This window comes from Carassius auratus, chromosome 9 (assembly GCF_003368295.1).
Source record: "Carassius auratus strain Wakin chromosome 9, ASM336829v1, whole genome shotgun sequence".
NCBI lineage: Eukaryota > Metazoa > Chordata > Actinopteri > Cypriniformes > Cyprinidae > Carassius > Carassius auratus.
This window is the reverse complement of record NC_039251.1, coordinates 6,731,933-6,754,947: the sequence shown is the minus strand read 5'-3', so window position 1 is coordinate 6,754,947 and position 23,015 is coordinate 6,731,933. Positions and strand designations below refer to the sequence as shown.

The 23,015-nt window shown below is 34.2% G+C and overlaps 1 protein-coding gene across 3 annotated transcripts in view; it reads right to left on the bottom strand.

The window, feature by feature from the left end:
* Positions 1–1,619: 1,619 nt before the first annotated feature.
* The window catches only part of slc4a10b (solute carrier family 4 member 10b), a 70,795-nt gene continuing 49,399 nt past the window's right edge, over positions 1,620–23,015 (bottom strand). For all 3 annotated transcript variants that reach the window (XM_026271152.1, XM_026271153.1, XM_026271155.1), the window contains 17 exons: positions 18,077–18,223; positions 16,863–16,957; positions 13,887–14,061; positions 13,628–13,761; positions 12,087–12,332; positions 11,866–11,971; positions 10,383–10,544; positions 10,124–10,237; positions 8,874–9,035; positions 8,544–8,795; positions 7,331–7,399; positions 7,053–7,226; positions 6,621–6,743; positions 5,387–5,451; positions 4,922–5,014; positions 4,496–4,532; positions 1,620–3,501 (listed from right to left, as the gene is read on the bottom strand). In XM_026271152.1, coding sequence (XP_026126937.1) covers positions 4,520–4,532; positions 4,922–5,014; positions 5,387–5,451; positions 6,621–6,743; positions 7,053–7,226; positions 7,331–7,399; positions 8,544–8,795; positions 8,874–9,035; positions 10,124–10,237; positions 10,383–10,544; positions 11,866–11,971; positions 12,087–12,332; positions 13,628–13,761; positions 13,887–14,061; positions 16,863–16,957; positions 18,077–18,223 — 2,130 coding nt within the window. In that variant the 3' untranslated portion in view covers positions 1,620–3,501; positions 4,496–4,519. The remainder of the gene's footprint in view (positions 3,502–4,495; positions 4,533–4,921; positions 5,015–5,386; positions 5,452–6,620; positions 6,744–7,052; positions 7,227–7,330; positions 7,400–8,543; positions 8,796–8,873; positions 9,036–10,123; positions 10,238–10,382; positions 10,545–11,865; positions 11,972–12,086; positions 12,333–13,627; positions 13,762–13,886; positions 14,062–16,862; positions 16,958–18,076; positions 18,224–23,015) is intronic.

The following is a 23,015-nucleotide window of genomic DNA, read 5'->3' as shown; positions in this document are numbered from 1 at the left end:
CAGTTCGGGAGTTCAAAGCGGGTTCGCGTTCACTTTTATCATCATGGAAATTTGTCTCCCGCACTTTTTCGGGCAAGGGTGTTCTTATAGAGTTTTTCAAGAGCTGGTGTGAATAAATATATATTTAAACTTAAAGAGACAGGATAGTCTGCGCATGACATGATGTTTTATTCGGACTAAGAAGGCGAAATGAACATCACGGACGGCTAAACTCTCCTGCAGTGTGTGTTTCATTCATACTCGAAGCCGGAGGGCGCTCTCGCACAGAAAGTCATAACAGGAAACTCCTAATATGGACAACAGTGTCCAGCTATCGCTGTTTGAAAACAGTTGTTCTTGGTTTTGTTTTGTTTTTTCCAAAAAATCTCCAGCAGGTGATAAATAAAGTATATGAACCATGTAGTGCTAATTGCAGTGCAATAGCATTTATAACAGTATAGAAACTATTCTGCCTTATTATGTGATAAAAAGTGTTTGTAGTGTATAAACAAATCATTATTATTTGTTATTGTCCAGCAGTTACAGATTTCTAAGCCAATTAAAAGCTAGAAATTAGAGAAAAATGAAAGTTGCCTATAGTATCCACTACCAGTCAAATGTTTTTGAACAGTAAGCTTGTTAATGTTTTTAAAGAAGTTTCTTCTGTTCACCAAGCCTGCATTTATTTGATCCAAGTTCTGCAAATCAGTACAATTTTGAAATATGTTTACTAGCCTATTTAAAATAGCTGTTTTCTATTTGAAAATATTTCAAAATGTAATTTATTGAGAATTCAAAGCTAAATTTTTTTGCATCATTACTCCAGTCACACAATCCTTCAGAAATAATTTTGATATACTTATTTGCTGCTAAAAAAAAAAAAGATGAAAAAAAGAAAAACTTATATTATGATAATGTTGAAAACAGCTGAGTAGAATTTTTTCAGGTTTCTTTGATGGATAGAAAGTTCAGAAGAACAGCCTTTATCTTAAATAGAAATCTCTTGTAAAATGATGTCTTTTGATCAATTTAATGAATCCTTTGCAAAAAAACATATATACATACTGACTACGATTTTGAATGATATAGTCTAATGTTGCAAAAGCTTTTTATTTTACATAAATGCTGATCTGTGGATCCTTCTGTTCATCAAAGAATGCTGAAACAATTCTCATCTATTTTAAATATTGATAATCAGCAAATCAGCATATTAAGAATGATTTCTGATTAATGTGACACTGAAGGAGGAGGAATGATGCTGAAAATTCACCTTTGATAACAGGAATACATTACATTTAAAATATATTTAGACAGAAAACAGTTATTTTAACTAGTATAAATATTTCACAATATTACTGCTTTTGCTGTACTTTGAAATAAATCAAATAAATGATGGCTTGGTGAACAGAAGAGACTTCTTTCAAAACATTAAAAATCTTTCTGTTAAAAAACTGTTGACTAGTAGGCTATATAGATTACAGAAATGTTATATCGTAATGTTATCGTATCGTACCGTAATATATAGGTGTGTTTGTGTGTGTGTGTGTGTGTGTGTGTGTGTGTAATATCTGTCCTCCTCACTTCTGAAAAAAATGGCTATGCCCCTGAAACAAACGATGAGAGGCCAGATGTTATGGGTTATATAGTTGGTGGAAAGTGAATAATTTATTTGAAATACAATACACGAGTGGAACAAAGCAAAGCAAAAGGACAATGCTCTAGTGGACATGATAACCATGGATTCACAGCCATTTTCAGTGGTGGAGGATGAAGGCTTCAGGGCATTTGTGAAAAAGCTTGGGTCACTATATGCTTCCCACAAGGCATGCACTGAAGGACATAGTTGCTGTATGGTATGAAGATATTTTTTATTTCACTGTAGAAGAAATAGCAGGAACAAAATCTCCAGAAAAGTCTTAATTAGTTCCCTCACAGTTCATGAAATACAAGTTCAAATGAAGGTAATGCTTATTTCATAACCCCCCAAAAAAGCATATAAATAAAAGATTCCAAAGTCACACCATACAGAGGATATAGTGAAAGTTCATTCAAGTTAATTTACAGAAACATCAAAGCAGTTAAAAGAACTACATATTATAATAATACAATAGGACTTAAGCGTAAATCAACATTTTAATAAACTGTTAAAATATTTTCTTGATAACAATCACTCTTGTCTTTCAAAATCATCTTTGTGTGAAGATTAAAGTCATACAAAACAAATATACATATTAATAAAAGCCAAACATTTGAATCAGTTTATGGTAATATTACAACAATATGTATGATTTTAAAATGATTTCTCATCTATTTTGTTCTAAATGATATTATAAATGGCAGACGTTAAAGGTTTTAAATGGAAATTATTCATTGCATGATGACCTCAACATGCAAAACCTTCATTATTAGATGGACCTGCACTTCTAAAACACTATTGTTCTATTTTGTGAAAAGGTAATGTAGTCTGTATCTACAGTATCCAGTGAATGCTTTCATTCACTTACAAGAGAGGTATAAACTCTGATGGAAATAATATTTACAGAGGCAGCATTCTACATTTCTGTGCAAAAAAAAAAAAATGTATATTAATAGCTAAAATTAATTTTCTATGATTAACACTGCATTAATGCAAAGGTCTTAAGCAAAATATAACAATTTTCTGATATTGCATGTGTATCAAAAATCTACAGGAGCCTAGGTTTCATGCTTTTTAAGCATCTCAAAAGTAAACTCACTGTCTATATTAATACTGACCCTCAAGCAACCTGGAGTAAAGTGTCTTGCTTAAGGACAAAATATGGAAATGGTAAATCTAGTAGTGAATATACCAAGTATCATCAAAAAGCTGTAACTTTATATGAACAGTAAGTTTCTTTGCCACCCCAAAACATGAATACAAAAACTGGTGCATGTGATTTAATGATAAAATACCTATTAATTGCTTACCTACAGTAGATATTCTCTATATATTTAAAACTGTACCTTTAGGGATGTGAAAATTGTGCAGTAATGCTATTTAAAAAAAAAATACAAAACATATAAAATACTTAAAAGAGCATTTAAAATAAAAAATGTAAAATAATTTCCATTTCTGTCACATTTTCTTCTAATTTCTCACACAACAATCGCCACTTTGCTGGTATTACTATATGTACAGGATTTACATCTAGAAGCTAAAAAGCTTATCATTGTGATGTAATTTTAAAATACAGAAACGCAAGACAGGGAGCTGAGGTGTCAAGTTATTAGACTGTGCGTTTACTTGTAAACTAGCAATACTTTAAGTTAAAAACTGCAACAACAACAACAAAAAGTCTTCATAAGTTAATTAAATCTGTAAAAACTTACAGATAAATTAATTACTGTTAATTTAAACAATACATCTATTTGGATAGCTAGGTGTGTGTGTGTGTGTGTGTGTGTGTGTGTGTGTGTGTGTGTGTGTGTGTGTGTGTGTGTGTGTGTGAACACAGTGAATCTTCTTTCCATCAATGCTCCATGTGCACGTTCTTATTAGACAGGCTGCAAAATGACATAAAAAGGGAATTAGTTCACTTGTTTTATCCTAAACTACAAAAGCTCTTTAATGCACAATGACTATATTAAAATGATTAAATGTTTATCATTTTAGCTAATTCTGTTTATTTACTCCACAGAGAAACTGATTTTCAACAGTACTATACAAGTCTATTAAGACAGACATCTCATGAGCTTGGAAAAAGTGTTATTGATTATGGACTTGTATTTTAGCCGGAAGCAACAGTTGTTAAATTGCCTTGATGGATTTTGTTTCTTACAAACATACACACAGCTTTTTACATCATAAAACATTAATTGATGGACTGGAGTGGTGTGTATTGTAGATTAGTGTGATGTTTTTATCAGCTGTTTGGACTCTCATTCTGACGGCACCCATTCACTGCAGAGCATCCATTGATGAGCAAGTGATGCAATGCTACATTTCTCCAAATATTCTTTTTGATGTAGAAACAAACTCATCTACATTTTGGATGGCCTTAGGCTGAGTACATTTTTGGATTAACTTTTCCTTTAAGTATTTATGTCGAAAATTCTTTTTGTGCTTAATATTTCCTTCTGATTGCATTGAACACATGATGATCTCAATAATAATCCATGTTTAGCAGCTAGCAGACCAGCTTACATTCACACATTACAATTTCACAGCTGATTAAACATTTTTCCTGTCTGAGTAGTAAAAAAAAAAACACGACAACAACAACCAAAGATGATCACATGCTGTCTATCTTTGTCTGACACTTACAGAGAGATGTGAATGATTTATTGTTTTCGACTGAGTAACTGGATGGAAAAATTGGGCTGAATTCAAACATTCTTGGAGAGACACATAATGTAAATGTCTGTTCCAGATGGATCACAATCAAATCTGTCTAACGCCGCAAATTTGGTCAAAATAGCTGTTGCCATGCAAACAAAGACACAATGAGATCTTAAAGTGACGTGGGACATTGCTATGAGAGCAGTCCAGTGTGCGTACCTTTGGGGATCAGCATCTGCGAGCTTAGGAAAGGGGACTAAAGAAAAAAAGTAATTAAATCAAAATGCGTTAAATGCTGAGTAAATGGATAAAAAACGAAATTACATATTTATTGTACATGTGTGTTTCCAAACTATCACAATGACATTTAAAGGTGCAGGACAACATTTTTTGATAGCTAGTGTACAGAAATTGTCCACAATCCTTCTAAATACTAAAGTAGAGTAATACAATTGTTTTAAAAACACTTAAAGTATTGATACATATTATTGGTTTGACTATTATTGATTGATTAACACTATCGGATAAAAAAAAACTTGTCTATGGCTGAAAGTTGTCAGTATTATCTTCTGTAGAGCTGCTTTATGTCTAAACATTACTACTGTACCAAATATCGAATATCGAAAATATCGAATAAATCAGAACCTTTTTGTGTTTAGATCAATTTTGGAGTTCCAAGTGCTTCCAAAGGAGCCTTTAGACATTTCATCTGTGATGTTTATAGTAGAAGGATCATCTCTGAAAAATAACCAATACAAAAAAATCATTCATATCAATAAAACATAACATAAATAATCATAACCAATCGTAAAACATAATTTGACTCGGCAATGGTGAATGCTTGACAACAACTGCTTATTCCAGTTATTCATAAATGCCAGTATATATCATTTATTGCCTTAACATATTAATTCTACTTCTTAAGTTTTTCTAAATGTATAGCAAGTCTCAAGCTAATTCTACTTCTCTATATTTACAGCATGTATTATGAAAAAAATACATAACCTGTGGTGCCATTGCTGTCAAGTATTGGCCTATTGTTTTAATAAACTAACAAAACCTAGTATCGCTTGCTGTTGTGAGAATTAGTTTAGAAAATCTGGTCCATACTTGTAATGTCCCTCCAATGGCACTTGAACGATTCCTTCTTCCTCTGCCAAAATACTTTGCTCCTCCTGGCAGTAAACACAGGGAGAAGGAGCGAGAGAGAGTTTTATTCCCATCCAGCCAAAGAGAACTTCTGAGACCCTTTGAGATTAAATAACTTTGCTGAAGGACATTTTGGCAGATCGATTCATGTTCCATTTGTTTGGCATGAAATGAATGCATTCAGATGCTGAGGTGGGTGAATCGGGGTCTCTCTATAAGAAACGTATCATGGCAATTTTAGCAAGAGTAAAACATCAGATTATGTGCCAGGGGGTCAGAAAGTCTCTGAATGCAGGAAAAACAAACTGCAAAACTGGAGCACAAATCAGCCCTCCTCATTAAAGCAAAAACTCGCAGAAGAAAACTCATGCTTTTTCTTTCATTCAGCTTGCATAAATAGACTCAAGTCATATCATTCACTTATACGGACATTGTCTTCCAAATGCTAATTACTCGTGTTTTTAGGGGTCAAACCAGTGACGTTTTTGAAGCAGATCTTTATTTGTTCCTTTTTAAAAACAGCTCTAACTTTGTTGCTGTTTGGCAAGAAGTCACCAAATTTTGCATGGAGGTTATTTCGATGCCATGCTTTAATAATCTCAATTATGTGATGGATTAGTGCTGCCTAGCAACCAGAGGACCGAAATATTAAATATAATCACACAGTGCATGCTGCTGGTCCATTTGAACAACAGATGTGAGATTTATATTTCTTTGCTTAGATCCTTTGCCTAGATTTTTGTTTAAAACATGGACCACATAACTGATTTCCACAAAACTGTGCATACATGCTATTTGGACATATTGATAACTGAATGTGAAGGAATTTTTTTTTTTTATGTTTCTTAAGCAGCATATCAGAATGATTTCTGAAGAATCATTTTAAAGCGTAATAATAATTCACATTATGTTTTTGATGTGTTTTTTACCTTAGTGACCAACTTCAAAATAATTTCCCATTTTACCAACCCCAAACTTTTCTGTTTACTTTTCAGGATTTGATTAGAGAAGTCTTGTCTATATACAGTGTTTCCATTAAAATTCCTCTTCTGATCTTTGATGTCAGGCACATCTGTGCATTGCATTTGTTCTCTCCGCTTTCTGCTTGGACCTTGCAAACTGCCGCTTGCAGCCATGTTTCCAAGAGCTTATTGACAGTGAACATTGCATTTAGATAATAAACTGTGTAGCTCACCTCTCGCTCAGCGTCCTCCAGCTTCTTCTTCTTGCTCTCGGGCATGAGGTCATCGAGCCAGCTGAGCTCCCGCTTTGTGAAGATAAAATCCAGCAGCTTTCTAATGAAAACCAGTGCCAACACCTGCCGCGAACAAATCACTAATTCAATTATCACATATTACTCGAAAAATCAAATGGTTAAGAGATGCTTCATGAGGAAATTGCATGTACAAAGACGTGTTTGGCAGACTATATTTCTCCATGATCTTTCTGATTAGTATTGTGCCAACCTACAATAGATTTTTTTTTTTTACAAAACTACAAATATTTAATATTTACTTAAAATGAGTTTAGACAAGGCTGAATAAGTAGACGTTTGACTACTAGTGTAATTTAAATGTGTACATAAATGACAGATAAAGCTGGGTTATATTAAGAAATAAATGTGTACCATCATGGGAAAGACGATGGCGGCTCTGGAGGTCTTGATGACCCAGAGGAGAACCAGGCAGCTGAGCTGGATGATGGTGAAGAGATGAACCTTTCGGAGTGGAACGTGCCTCAGGTAAATGAAGTCTGGCTGGTGTTTAGCTGGCATCCCGAACAATCTCAAACGATCGAAAAACTAAAACAGGAAATATACAGTAATCACATTTTCTCAATTTGGCAAGTTTAAAACGTTGCAAATGCTTCGATACTTTAAAGAGACATTTTCTATAATGTTTTTACCTGTATTCCTCTCAGTGAAGATGCACCCATGTAAAGGAAAACTCCATACAGCACCGGCATTGGAATAAACTAAGCAATACACAAAATAAACATTTTAATACCCAATTTATTTTACCCTGAGATTTTGTGCAAAAAATAAAAAGTACTTATTATAATTTTTAGCATAATATGACCATGCTTGAGTTTTAAAGTGTTTTTAGTGTATAATGATCGCTTTTTAAATAATCAAGTAAAATTTCATTCTTGTTTTTATTATTTTTATTTTTTATTTTTTTATAAAAAAGCCCTTCTACCATATAATTCAAAATTCATAATGCTAGCAAAACCCATGATGTGATTTCGATTCCCAAGGACATGCATGGACTACCCTTGTGAAAAAGAAGTACACTTTAGTACTTACAATGGCAATAATAATAATACTTAAGTGTGAACTTAATGCACACCTTAATGTTAGAACTGTCCCTCAATTTCCTAAATCGTGCACACAATTTATAAATCGAGGGAACTAAATAGTAAATCGTGCTCAAGATTTAACATACTATTTTTTTCCTGCATGCCATGTGCGGAGTTTCATACTTAAATACATCTTTCTATGTCATTTTCTAATTGTTTTTATAGTTTTATAATTTTTTTTGCTAATTCATTCCCTCGATTAGCTCAATCATAAAAAAAAAATAATATATATATATATATATATATATATACTTTAATGTAATTTCTATCAAAACTGTATGTTCGCAAAACATCTGTAATAATAAAGTTGCAATTGAGTACATATGAAATAATTGGCTTTAAATTTAATATTGAATAACACGCTACCTCTTAAATTAATCAAGTACTTTACATGTCAGTCAAACAGCAGTACTTCTTAAAAGCACAAAAAATAAATATATAAAAAAATATAAAAACAAAAATGATTAAAAAGTGAAACTTTTAATTAAAACTTTGCTTTTTAAAAGTGTACTTAAGAAACATAGTGGCCTAAGTGGCCTTTTATTTAAGTAATATTATATTATTTAAAAAAATATAGATAATTTTAATATTTGAATTAACTACAAGTTTACATTAATTATATTTAAGCACACTTCTTTCACAAGGGTTTATGCATGACATGTAGAGCTTGAATGCAATGCAAATCATTTTGGATAAAAGCAGCAGCCAAATGCACAAATCTAAATGTGATTATGGATATCTTGATCCCCGAGCTCCAGACCTTCAGCACTGAGGTCATGAATACAGAGCAGCCCATGAGGAGGAAGATCATGAGGCCGGTGACCCGCTGCTCTCTGATCCCAAGGAACTTGGGCTGTTCTCCGGGCGCCGAACACTCGGACTCCAGCTTCAGACTGTTGACGTGACTGATGGACAGAACCGTCGCTGCCACGAACCACGGCAGCCCCATCAGAGAACAGACACCCAGCATCACGCCCACCACGAAAAGGTCCAGATGATAGCCACAGCCTTTCTGTAGAAGCAAGACGTCAAGCCGAGGGTTAACTCATTTCATTCAGACTTGAAGGCAGTTTGAAGGAACTAGCAGCACCTTCAGCTTGTGCTCCTTCCTGTTGATGATCACAGCTGTGATCTGCTGGTCCATAAAGATGAGGATGGTGCAGAGGAGGGCGGGAACGACTGTTATCACACACGTCCACCACGGGTTCGGACCCAGCGGGTTAATGAACCACCCACGATCGTCACGAGTTGGCTGGAAACATATTGCAAACTTATTCAAACATATTAAACTGGCCAAATCTATTCTTATCAACTCTATTAATACTTGTACACATATACATAGACTGTTATGTTACAGTTAACATATGGCTAACATAAAAAAAAACTTTTAACATTGTTTGGTTTTTTGTGAAGTTAGTGCATTGAACTTAATTTAGTTCAGTTGTGCATAACACTGCATGTTTCATTTTATTTTTACAGTATTCTGGGTTTTTTTTTCCACACACATTTTTAACTCAAATTTTATAATGCTATATTGTATATAAGGGTTGGGAATTGAAAATCAATTCCAATTCCAGAATCGGATACCTGTTGCAAAATGTAAATTTCAATTCCACCGATCTATTTCTGTGTGTGTATCTTTTTTCTCTTTCTTTTTTTCCTTAGTTGTTAAAAATGTACTTGCCTTTGAATCATTCATTCAAGAGATTCATTCGAAAACACTGATTCATCCAATAATGAAACATATATACCTTGAGTAAGCCACTGAATCATTGCATTTTGTTTAGTTGTCTAATATTTCTTAAGAATAAAAGCCCAATTTATCATGCATCTGTATTTTGCACACATTTTTATGGAGTCAGCTGATTTTAGTTCATGGTAATCAGCAGCAATTAAATGTTTTGCAAAAACAGCCATCGAATAAATCTGTTTAATATCTAAATGTTAGTTACCCTACCCTAATTGTATATTCCTTAATATATTCCCTTGACAACCCTTTGTATATTTTCTAAAAAGTTTTATTTCTATCACTTATTCTACTTTTACAGCCCTCAGTATCTCATTTGTGTTAATTAAATTTGATTAATATCAAAATAAATGTAATTAAATGAAATATTAGTGAACTAGAGTCCGATGTTAGCCTGAGAAAGCCTAGTCTGAAAGTTTAAAATGGTTTGAAAAATTTAAAATGGAAATGAAAAGCTTGAAGTTTGAAGGTTTTTATATTAAAGTAGTTTGAAAAGCCTGGAGTTTAAATAACAGACAGTCAGTCAGACAGACAGATAGATAGCTTTCTCAAGCCAACATCATAATAACTGAAACCGTAAGACTTAAACAAACCTTAAACACATTAGGGACCTTCAGTTTGGGGGAAGGCACTCCTAAAGCGTAATCCACCAGAACCATGGTAGCAATAGTGATGAAGACTGCAAAGTCACTGATGATGGCTCTGACCTGGAGGAAACAGGATTTACAATCATTATTCTCCTCCTCTCAGCAGCTGCAGACACTCCACAGCATCACTAGAGAGCACCAGAGCGCACAGAACTACAGCATCGTGACAAACACAGCAGACGGTGGCTGGGAATGACTGCAGTACCTTGGTGGGGAAGTAGCGGCTGGTCTTGAACTCTTTAAGGAACGCTGACATGGCCACAGTAGAGAAGAAAAGGACTGTAGACCAGAAGAGAACGTCAGGAACGTACGGACCATGAGGCCCACAAGCCGACCCCACGAATTCTCCTTTCTTCTCAATGCAGTCCTGAAATGAAAAATGGGTTAGGCTTGCTATTTTATTTCTTAAAGCAATTGTTCACTCGCAACGACAGGATGGTGAGTATATGATAACAAATGATAAAATGAAAAAAATGCTGTGCATTACTGAATTTCTAAATCACACACACACACACACACATCTGCTTAACATGCTGCTATTTTAACTCTTGCCCATTAAAAGATGAGCAGCAGCGATGATCTTTTTTTAGCTTTTACAGTGATTTATCAGATGTAATCCAGCTCAGATTTTCTTAATCTCACATAATAGCCCTGCTCCATCATGCCACTCAAAAAAGATATTTTTCATTCCCATAAATCATAACATGTTTGGAATAACTTTGTTTAAATGTAAAGCAAATGTGGAGTTGATGCAATGCAGGTTATAAGACTAAAATAACACTTGGCCTTATTCTCAAAATGTCTCATTTGTGAACATTTAGCTGATTTTGATTTTGTTGTTTTCACAAAATTATAGATCATTCAAATGAAATCATACACACGTGGTCAATGTTATGAATATTATGAGTATTTGATCCATCAGGCTTTGATGGCTCATAAAGTACAATATATTGAGAATATAAAGCTCAAACTTGATATTCAGAGCCCTAAAGTGATCAAAAATATCCAGTTATTGATACTGATATTTATATGGCCAAAACTAATAGAAATAGAATAGAAAGATACATTTCTGATTCATGTAATTTAAATCAATAAGATATTATTATTATAGCAAATACTTACATAAAATGACAAATATCAGTTTATATGTATATAATAATATGTAGGTTTATTTATTTATCGTACTGTAGGTTTATTTATGATTAAAGCTCTGTAGTTTAAAACATATAATGGAGTGCAATAAAATTACAAATAAATGTTCCTCAAAAGCCTGATGATCATGTTTGAAACTCACATTTGAACAGTATTTTTCTGAAAAAATCAGGAAAATCAAGTGAACTGAAGCTACTTAACTAAGTAAGTGACCAGAAAGTGCTCATCTTCAAATATTAATAACAAAAATAATGTTATTCTTATGGTTACATTATAAAATTCAGTACAGATTTCACAGCAAAACATCTGTACAGTTATACTAAAATACTAAAAAGTATAAAATATCAATCAAAAAACAGAAGGCATGAAGTAGATTGTGCACACGTGCACATCATGATTTTAGTAACGCTTTGATTATGCTGAAAATTTATAGGCCTTAGAAATTTGATACAAATATCATACAGCAGGCTTTACAGGGTTAAAATTAGTTGTAAACCAGGTCAGGGATTCTCAAAAGACACAAATGCAACCCTGACCTGAACTTCCAAAGCCTCCCAGAAGATCTCCGGAGCTGAGATGTTGTTCTGCTCCCAGTATTGAAGAGTGGCATTGCTGGGGTTTGCAGGCTCAATACAGGAACATCTACAAGAACAGATTATTGAGGGGTTGTGTACTACAGAATACTGATCTTCTGTAGAGCACTGGAATCTACAGTATATTACTTTGGGTCTTTTATGCCATTCCAGCCAGTGTTCACCTGTAAGTGGTGAGTTTCTCCAGATTGTTGTTCATGTTAATGGGATACGTCTCTCCGAGATGAATGAGCTTCTCCAAGGCCTCGTAGATGAAGATGATGCAGATGAGAGAGGCGAAGGCTTCCTCCGTGAAGCGTGTGATGTAACAGACGAGGGAGCTGGCGTCAGTGGCCACCAGCAGCAGACAGAGGAAGGCCGTCCACAGCCCGATACACGCCCTGAGGGACAGGTACGACAGCCCATACTCCCTGCACACAGACACACATCTTAACACAGGCTGAGGCTTCCACAGGCCCGATCGAGTCTGAGCCACTGGACAGTCTGGAGAGAGATTTCAAGTCTGAAGAGATGTTGGCCATGGTTAGGGGTTACTAAGATATTCTGAGTGGTTGCTAAGTGGTTTCTAGTCTGTCCTGGGTTCAAGAGCAGTGCTTGGCATTCCAGCTGTTTGCTAGATGAGATGATTGAACAAATGAACAAATGAACGAACGATAAACACACTACGAATGAACGTTCGATGGATGGATGGATGGATGGATAGAACAAACGAATGAACGAAAGATGGATGTATGGACGGATAGAACAAACAAATGAATGAATGAATGATGGATGGATGGATGGAAACAACAAACAAATGATGGATGGATGGATGGATAGAACAAACGAACGATGGATGGATAGAATGAACGAACGAACGAGGGATGGATGAATTTATGGATTGAAGAATGGATGGCTAGAACAAACGAGCAAACAACAGATGGATGGATGGATGAATAGAACAATTGAACGAACAATGGATGGATGGATAGAACAAATGAATAAACGATGGATGGATGATAGAACAAACGAATGAATGATGGATGGATGATGGATGGATGGGCAGAACAAATGAACAAACGATGGATGGGTGGATGGATGGATTGATGGATGGGTGGGTGGATGGATGGATGGATGAATAGAACAAAATCGAACGAACAATGGATGGATGGATAGAACAAACATACGAATGATGGATGAATGATAGAACAAATGAACAAACGATGGATGGATGGATGGATGGATGAATAGAACAAACGAACGAATGATGGATGATGATAGAACAAATGAACAAACGATGGATGGATGACAGAACAAATGAACGAACAATGGATGGATGGATGGATGGAAGGAATGAACGATGGATGGATGGATAGATGAACAGAAGAAACAAGCGGACGATGGATGGATGATAGAACAAATGAATGAATGATGGATGGATGGATGGATGGATAGAACAAACGAACGAATCAACAATGGATAGATGATAGAACAAACGATAGATAGATAGATGATAGATAGATAGATAGATAGATAGATAGATAGATAGATAGATAGATAGATAGATAGATAGATAGATAGATAGATAGATAGATAGATAGATAGATAGATAGATAGATATTATAAGTGTTTTCACTAAGCAATATAAAACAGTTTTTTATATTTGTTTATTAATTTAAATATTATTAATAACATTTGTATAAGTAATAATAAATAATAGGCATACTTGCAGAATTTGAACAATATTTTCTCAAACACAAGGACAGGTCCAGTGCTGCCCAGAATAGTGAGAGGCTGGCCGGCAAAAAGCGAGTAAGCAATTCCAGTCATGGAGGCTCCAAACAGAGATTCTATTGCACTCTGGGAAGAAGGGAGAATGTGTCACAAAGCATCATGTTTACATGACTACACTAATACAGATTCAAATATTAATGACTAGCCAGCTAGGCCAATTAGATGAGCCTGATGCGTGCAGGTGTTCTTACTATGCGTCCCTCTGTGGCTTCTCCCAGCAGTCCTCCGAAGGTGATAACAGGGGACATGCAGGCGCAGTACAGGAACAGGAAAGAGGCCAAACACTGCAGGCTGAGCGCATCTGTGAAATCTGACAGGAAGTGAGGAGCCTTCCTCTTCACATCCAGAACCAATCCACCAAAAATCCTGACAAAAAACACCAGACACTGGATTACTGCCATCTGAGCTGCGCAAAGAGGTGGAAAACTGGCTTAGTCCGAATTCACAGTGTTACATTCCACAGAGAATTACATGCTAAATAAACACTCACCAGGCGATTTCATTTCACCAGGCAATTATTTTCAGGAAAATGTAACATTTTTCTTTCAAACTGTGAGTAACTGCCATGCAAAAAAATAATTTTTATAATAATGTATTACAGTAATGAAAATTATAGGAATTAATAAAAAAAATAAAAAAAAACTTATGCATTGAATATGAGTTATTCTCCTGAAAACAATGTCACGGTGCAAAATTATTTTAATGCACCTAAAAATATGCTTTATTTACAACCTATTATTATTGATTTATAGATAATTTTATTTCATATTGTTTTTTGAGTGCAAATAATGTCTTGCATGTCTACCGACACAAAGAGAAGTTGATCTATAGAATAGCTGGAGGTTTTTCTCCGTGTGCCGACACATGTGAAATATTCATCACATGAAGTCATGGTTTTCAGACCAGTGTTGCTTCACAGTAAGAAAGTCTGGCGTGTCTTGCATATGAGAAAACAGTTGCACTGTCATCGGGACAAAAATATATATTTCAATTTAGTTAATGCTAAATACAATTTCATAGCCTGTATTAAATATTTTAAACAGTCAATGCGGGTGAATTGTGGAAATTTGCTTTCAACAAACATCAAAATTAGTCAAAAAAAGAGATGTTAAACTAAAAACAGATCTGTCGCTCTGGAAATACAAGGTCAAATCGAGACCATTGCATTCTGATATACAGTATTTTCTGTAGCACAATTTGGCAAATATCAACCAGATATTTCATGCATATAGAAAAACTACATTTTGTGCACAGTGTAGACATACTATATAAGGCATAAGTCTTTAAACAGAAATAAATATTAATTAAGACTGATCAGATATGATCGCCGTGAACCATTTGGGAGAAAAGAGCCATCTGAGAACAGAAGGGGGTTATTGTTGTGAAAGTCACTCAAAGTTGTGAAAACTGTCACTCAACAGGAAGAGTGTGACCAAATGTCAATCATGGCGTCTGTCCAGTTCACTGGAGAGTCGAAAACCTGGTCTTCGGTGGCACGGCTCTCGGTTACATTGTAGCACAGAACAAAAGCACCGTCCTAAATGATCTGCATTATTACGGTACGTGCCTTTTAACTGTCATAATGAACGCAACGGTGAGCCATCTGACCTTTTACAGCCATTTGGCTTGGAACGTTTTATTTACATTTTAGAGGCTGTTCTTTCAAAGTTCATGCAATTAAGCCGTTGTGTTTAAGGCAAGACACTACATCCCCAAATATTGTGCTTTCATGCAATGGTTAATTGCAATTGAGCGTCTGGAGTATTTGGCTTTTCATAACGTATTGTTTCAGACTAATGGACAGAAAACATCCAGCATGCACTTTCAAGTGTTTTTTACTGCACTTTACTTATTTGCATCAGTAAAATTAATTTACAATACATATCAAAATTAGTTTTTAGTCATACACCAAACTTCAGTATTACTCCGATCTGTATTCTGGTGTTTTACAGAAGGGTTTGCTTAAATATAATTTTCCTGATTTTATACAATACATTATTCCTAAAAGTTTTTTTTTTTTTTCGTCTATTGACAATATTTTCTGATTTGAAGAGCGATAAAAAGAAAAGTTTTGAAAATGGCATTATTCAACGTTCAGATTTCTGTTCCAAAATGAAAGCAAATTAGTGCATATTTAACTAGATAATACTTTATAATTCATAATAAAACATTATTTTTACACAAAATAATTACACAAAACTATTATTATTTTGAATTAGTTTTTATTTTTACATCTGTTTTATTTTCATATTCAGGTTTTAGTACTTGTGTTGTATTTTGCATTTTTTTAAATTAATTTTTGTGGGGGTTTTTTATGTCTACATGGTTTTTAATCACTTTTATTTAAACTAAATGAAAATTTATTTCAGTTAAAATGTATTTTATTTCAAATAGCATATTTTTTTAAATTATTAAGGTTTTAGCTTTAACTAACTAAAATAACCCTGATAATTAGTGCTGTCAAATGATTAATCCAAAAATCCAAAATAAAAGTTTTAGTTTACATAATATATGTGTGTGTGTTCTATGTATATTTATTATATATACATAAACGCACACATGCACAGTTTCTATTTTTAAAATATTTACATTCATTTACATGTCTGCATTTAAATTAATATAATTTATATTATTTTTAAATATAAATAATTACTATATAAACATAACCTATTTTTCTGATATATATACACATGCATGAGTGTGTATTTATATACATAATAAATATACCCAGTACACACACATATATATTATGTAAACAATAACTTTTATTTTGGATGCATTTAATCGTTTAACAGCACTACTGATAATACAAAAATGTGTCAACTTGGTCTTAGATGTTTCTTCTTAAATTACTATAAAGAAAAATGAGTACAGATCAATAAAATGTGAATAACAGCTCAGATAATTTGATAAATGTTTTCACATTGATTAAGGATTTCATATTGATTTTCATAAAATCTCTTTTGAGATTCTAGAAGACACAGGAAAAAAGTAAAGCATCTAAAAAGCAGGAGACTTCGGCAAACACCTCCATTTCCTCTAAATGGAGATATTAAAATGATCTCATCTTTGATATTTGGAAGGCTTTCACACAAACTGACATGTGATTGTGATGTGTCAACACACACACACACACACACACACACACACACACAGTCCAGACTGACCTCCCGGTGCGCTGCAGCTCAGGGCCTCCGTGTCCACCATGTTCCTCCGGCTCTGCCAGCTCTCCATTAGGCACTGCAGGGATCTTTCTCTTCTCCTGTCATATCAGACACACAGACAGAGAAGAGTGTTTGCCGTGATATTCCTCAGCCGTTCTGCTCAGTGTTGGTTCTGAATCTGTGACTGTACATGTTAAACTACTGCAATTATTTCAGTCCGCTTAACATGCAAACATTTGTTTTTAGACAGCTATGAAGTCATCATAACATCCGCATACTGAATTATGATCGTTCTTGTGTTACGTGCATTTATTTAGATCATTTATTAGAATTACTTCATAATCAAATCATTTACTGTTCTAAACCTATACTTCCATTCAGACATTTTGGCTGGTAACATATATATATTGCCACTTCTCAAGGCTGAATTTGATTGATCAGACATACAGTAAAATTGTGAAATAATATTACATTTGAAAATAACTGTTTTATATGTTAATATACTGTAAAATGTAATTTATTCCTGTGATCAAAGCTGTATTTTAAGTGTCACAGTGTCACATGATTCTTCAGAAATCATTTTAATATGCTGATTTGCTGCTTAGAAATGGATCTACTATCACTTGTGACTAATTTAATTCACCCTTGCTTAATGTAAGTGTTAAAAAGTAGTGTAAAGGATTTTATTGTGCTTTTTTTAGCGAGAGAAGCTCCCCAAAAAGTCTTCTTTTTGTTTTCCGTGATAGAAACAAGTCATGCTGGTTTGGGACAGCATTACAGCAAGTCAGAATTGTAATTTTGAGGTCAGTTATCTCATTAAGGGGCATGACAAACAAATCATTTAGATCCTCAGGTTTCAGATGAAACACTGTATGCTCAGTCTGCAGGCTGCTCTTATATCACTGAACAGTCTTAATCCTCTCCTCAATATTTTCTAGATAGAGATTCAACAGCAAATGCTTGGTTTTAATCTTTAAAACCAGATGGAGACTCGTGGCCAGCTGTGCTTTTATAAATCATGTGCATTACATAAGTAAATGACTTACTGTACATACTGTACAAGTGGAAGAAAACACTGAATTTGACAGTTTTTCATTTTATATTAACCACAATAAAGGAGGAATATGTGTGATGAGCACTTCATGATGCTTTTCTATCCTGCGTTTTCTTACTGTAAGTTTTTTTCTGGTTCATACAGTCGTTTCTGTTCCACTGACCTGGGACGGAACGTTTTTTGGCGGCTCTATCCTGATGGACGGGTCCCATTCTCCTGGTGGCAGGACTGTAACTTGGTCAAGAAATTCATCAATTCCAGCAATCAGATCATTGCGGTCTTTAGCTTTATAGGCCACATCATGGAAAACCTATAACAAACAAAACCAGAACATTCTTGGTCAAAAAATCTATGGATATCGACTTCCACTACAAAAAAAAAAAAAAAAAAAAAAAAAAAAAAAAAAAAAAAATAATAATAATAATATATATATATATATATATATATATATATATATATATATATATATATATATAAAATAAAATTAAATAAAAAATTCTGACCTTTTTTATATACATATTTATATTTTTCATTTATATTTATATTTCTATAAATATATAACTTTGATTCTGGGAGGGAAAAAAGGTCATTTATTACATATACTTACAACTGCAATGAAAAGTCAGAATTGTATGATAAAAAGTGTGAATTACTTTTTATATTTCATGGCATAAACAAAATTGAGAAATACAGTAATTTCAGAAATTGGATGGAAAAAAGTCTTTGAATTAAAACAATTAATAATGAATAAAAGATTAGAACTGCAAGACGTACAAATTTATAAAATTCTGATAATAAAAAGTCAGAATTATAAGATTTAAATTCTTAATTAAGAGAAAAGTCAGAATTGTGGGATGTAAACTCATAATTCAAAGGGAAAAAGTCAAATTTGAAAGATATAAACTCAACAAAAAAAAAGTCAGAATTGAAAGATATAAACCCCAAAAAAGTCAGAATTGTAATATATAAACCCAAAAAGTCCGAATTGCAAGATGTGAATTCTTAATTATGAGAAAAGTCTAAATTGTGAGATGTTAACTCAGAACTCACACACACACACGCAAAAAATTTTTGAATTAAAAAATATAAGCTCAAAATTGCGAGATCTAAACTCAGAATTCAGAGAAAAATACACTGAAACATTTTTGACACTATTATTCCATTATTCTGTTTGTGTTTCATGAAAACAATTTGGTAAATAAATGATTTACATTTTAAGATAAGCTATTTCTCTGAGACTTCTTATACTGGAAACCTGGTAGAAAAGTACATATTCACATTTTCACACTCTTCGATAATGTCTTAAGATGTTGCCTTAGCAACATCGAGCAGCAGCTTGGCACGAGGGTGGTTTTCTGGCTAATTAGCAGTCATTTGCATGTTATTAGGGCTCTTCTGGAAGTCTCCTCTGCACCTCCAAGACTAAGTGAGAGAGAATGTGCTGAGCTGTGAAAGACCTCAGGAGTCTCCAGCGCTCTCATCTCTGTGAGAACACTTCAGTCCGCATCAGATCCAGTTAATTCAAGCTATAAATGTGAGGTGTTTTTACAGACAATGCAGAGCAAAGCAACAATTACATGATAAAAGATGGAAATATTCAATGTTGAGATATATTTATTAATCTTAATAGATCATTCCTTCCATGTAGGACATTCCTTCTATTCATTCCTTAATTAATAAAAGCCAGTTCCTAAATAACATAATCTTACATATCATCTTACATCATTTTTGATACATTTGATGAATGCTGGTATTAATCGTTTTGTATCTCTTTAAAATTTCCTGTTAAATCAAATTACAGAAATTGGGATGATACAATTTTAGAAAGTATAAAATTCTGAATATATAACAAAAATTAAATATATATATTTTTTATTGAGATTTATGCATCATCTGAAAGCTAAAGCTAAAGCTAAATAAGCTTTTCATTGATGTATGGTTTGTTAGTCAGACAATATTTCTACTCCACCAAACTACTGTTATAAGCATGAGCCCCGTCAGACTGGTCGTGGCGGGGGTGTTGCAACAATATATAGTGATATTCTCAATGTTACCCAGAAAACAGGATACAGGTTTAACTCTTTTGAAATACTAATGCTAAATGTTACTCTGTCAGACATGCAAAAGAAATCTAATGTATCTCTTGCTCTGGCTACTGTGTATAGACCACCAGGGCCGTATACAGAATTCCTAAAAGAATTTGCAGATTTCCTCTCAGACCTTCTAGTTACAGTTGATAAGGCGCTAATCATGGGAGATTTTAATATTCACGTTGATAATACAAATGATACATTAGGACTTGCGTTTACTGACCTAATAAACTCCTTTGGAGTCAAGCAAAATGTCACCGGGCCCACTCATCGTTTTAATCATACACTAGATTTAATTATATCGCATGGAATCGATCTTACTGCTATAGATATTGTACCTCAAAGTGATGATATTACAGACCATTTCCTCGTATCGTGCATGCTGCGTATAACTGATATTAACTATATGTCGCAGCGATACCGTCTGGGCAGAACTATTGTTCCAGCCACCAAAGACAGATTCGCAAATAACCTGCCTGATCTATCTCAACTGCTATTTGTACCCAAAAATACACATGAATTAGACAAAATTACTGACAACATGGGCACTATTTTCTCTAATACATTAGAAGCTGTTGCCCCAATCAAATTGAAAAAAGTTAGAGAAAAACGTACTGTACCATGGTATAACAGTAATACTCACTCTCTCAAGAAAGTAACTCGTAGTCTTGAACGCAAATGGAGAAAAACTAACTTAGAAGTTTTTAGAATTGCATGGAAAAACAGTATGTCCAGCTATAGACAGGCTCTAAAAACTGCTAGGGCAGAGCATATACACAAACTCATTGAAAATAACCAAAACAATCCAAGGTTTTTATTTAACACAGTGGCTAAGTTAACAAATTACCAGATGCCACCTGATTCAAATATTCCACCAACGTTAAATAGTAATGACTTTATGAATTTCTTCACTGATAAAATAGATAACATTAGAAATACAATAGCGAATGTAGATTCTACAGCATCTAACACTTCAGTTTCATCCATCGCACCCAAACATAAACTGCAGTGCTTTACAACCATAGGACAGGAGGAGCTAAATAAACTTATCACTGTATCTAAACCAACAACATGTTTATTAGATCCTGTACCCACTAAATTACTGAAAGAGCTGTTACCTGTACCCGAAGAACCGCTTCTCAATATCATTAACTCGTCGTTATCTTTAGGACACGTCCCAAAACCATTCAAGCTGGCGGTTATCAAGCCTCTTATTAAGAAACCAAAACTAGATCCTAGTGTACTGGCAAATTATAGGCCTATTTCAAATCTTCCATTTATGTCTAAAATTTTAGAAAAAGTTGTGTCTGCTCAATTGAGCACCTTCCTGCATAAAAATGATCTGTATGAAGAATTTCAGTCAGGTTTTAGGCCCCACCATAGCACAGAAACTGCACTTGTTAAAATTACAAATGACCTGCTCCTTGCGTCAGACCAAGGCTGCATCTCATTTCTAGTCTTACTTGATCTTAGTGCTGCGTTCGACACCATAGATCATGACATACTCATAGATCGATTACAAAACTATACAGGTATTCAAGGGCAGGCTCTAAGATGGTTTAGATCCTACCTGTCCGATCGCTACCATTTTGTTTACTTAAATGGGGAGTCATCTCATTTATCATCAGTAAAATATGGAGTGCCACAAGGATCCGTCCTAGGTCCCCTTCTATTTTCAATATACATGTTGCCCCTTGGTAATATTATTAGAAAATACGGAATTAGCTTCCACTGTTATGCTGATGATACTCAGCTATATATATCAACGAGACCAGATGAAACTTCCCAATTATCTAAGCTAACAGATTGTGTTAAAAATGTAAAAGATTGGATGACAAAGAATTTTCTCCAATTAAATTCGGATAAGACGGAGATATTAATTATTGGACCAAAAAACACTACACAGAATCTTGTAGATTACAATCTGCAACTAGACGGATGTACTGTAACTTCCTCTACAGTCAGAAATCTGGGTGTTATATTAGACAGCAATTTGTCTTTTGAAAATCATATTTCCAATGTTACAAAAATTGCATTCTTCCATCTTAGAAACATTGCCAAGCTACGAAACATGTTATCTGTTTCTGATGCAGAAAAGCTAGTTCATGCATTCATGACCTCTAGACTGGACTATTGTAATGCACTTCTAGGTGGTTGTCCTGCTTCTTCAATAAACAAGCTACAGGTCGTCCAAAATGCAGCAGCGAGAGTCCTTACGAGGTCAAGAAAATATGATCATATTACCCCAATTTTACAGTCTCTGCACTGGCTACCTATTAAGTTCCGCATCAGTTACAAATTATCATTACTTACCTATAAGGCCCTAAATGGTTTAGCTCCAGCGTACCTAACTAGCCTTCTACCACGTTACAACCCATCACGCACCCTAAGGTCACAAAACGCTGGACTTTTGGTAGTTCCTAGGATAGCAAAGTCCACTAAAGGAGGTAGAGCCTTCTCACATTTGGCTCCCAAACTCTGGAATAGCCTTCCTGATAATGTTCGGGGTTCAGACACACTCTCTCTGTTTAAATCTAGATTAAAAACACATCTCTTTCGCCAAGCATTCGAATAATGTATCTTTTTAATTGTGAGTGTAGTTGCATCTGATCAAAGGTGCATTTTTATTCATTAGCTTGGGTTAAACTAATTTTACTTTGTTGGATCAGCAGCTATGCTAATGATGTCTGTATTTTGTTTCTATGTTTTGCCACGGGATTCACATCCCGTGGTAACTAGGATTTACACAAGCTCCAGTCTGGATCCAGAACACCTGAGAAGAGATGATGCTGACCCTCAGAGGACCTCAGATGATGCTAACCCTGAATGAACAAACAGAACTAACAATTATTCCTAAATGTGTGACTTAATCATATAATAACTTAATTAATAATATTGATAGTTCATCGTCTAGCTGACTACGTCTTGTATTATTATTATTTTTTAGTTTTTCTAAAATCCTGTCAAATGTGCACAAACTACTAGCTACTACTAAATATTGTAGAAACATAA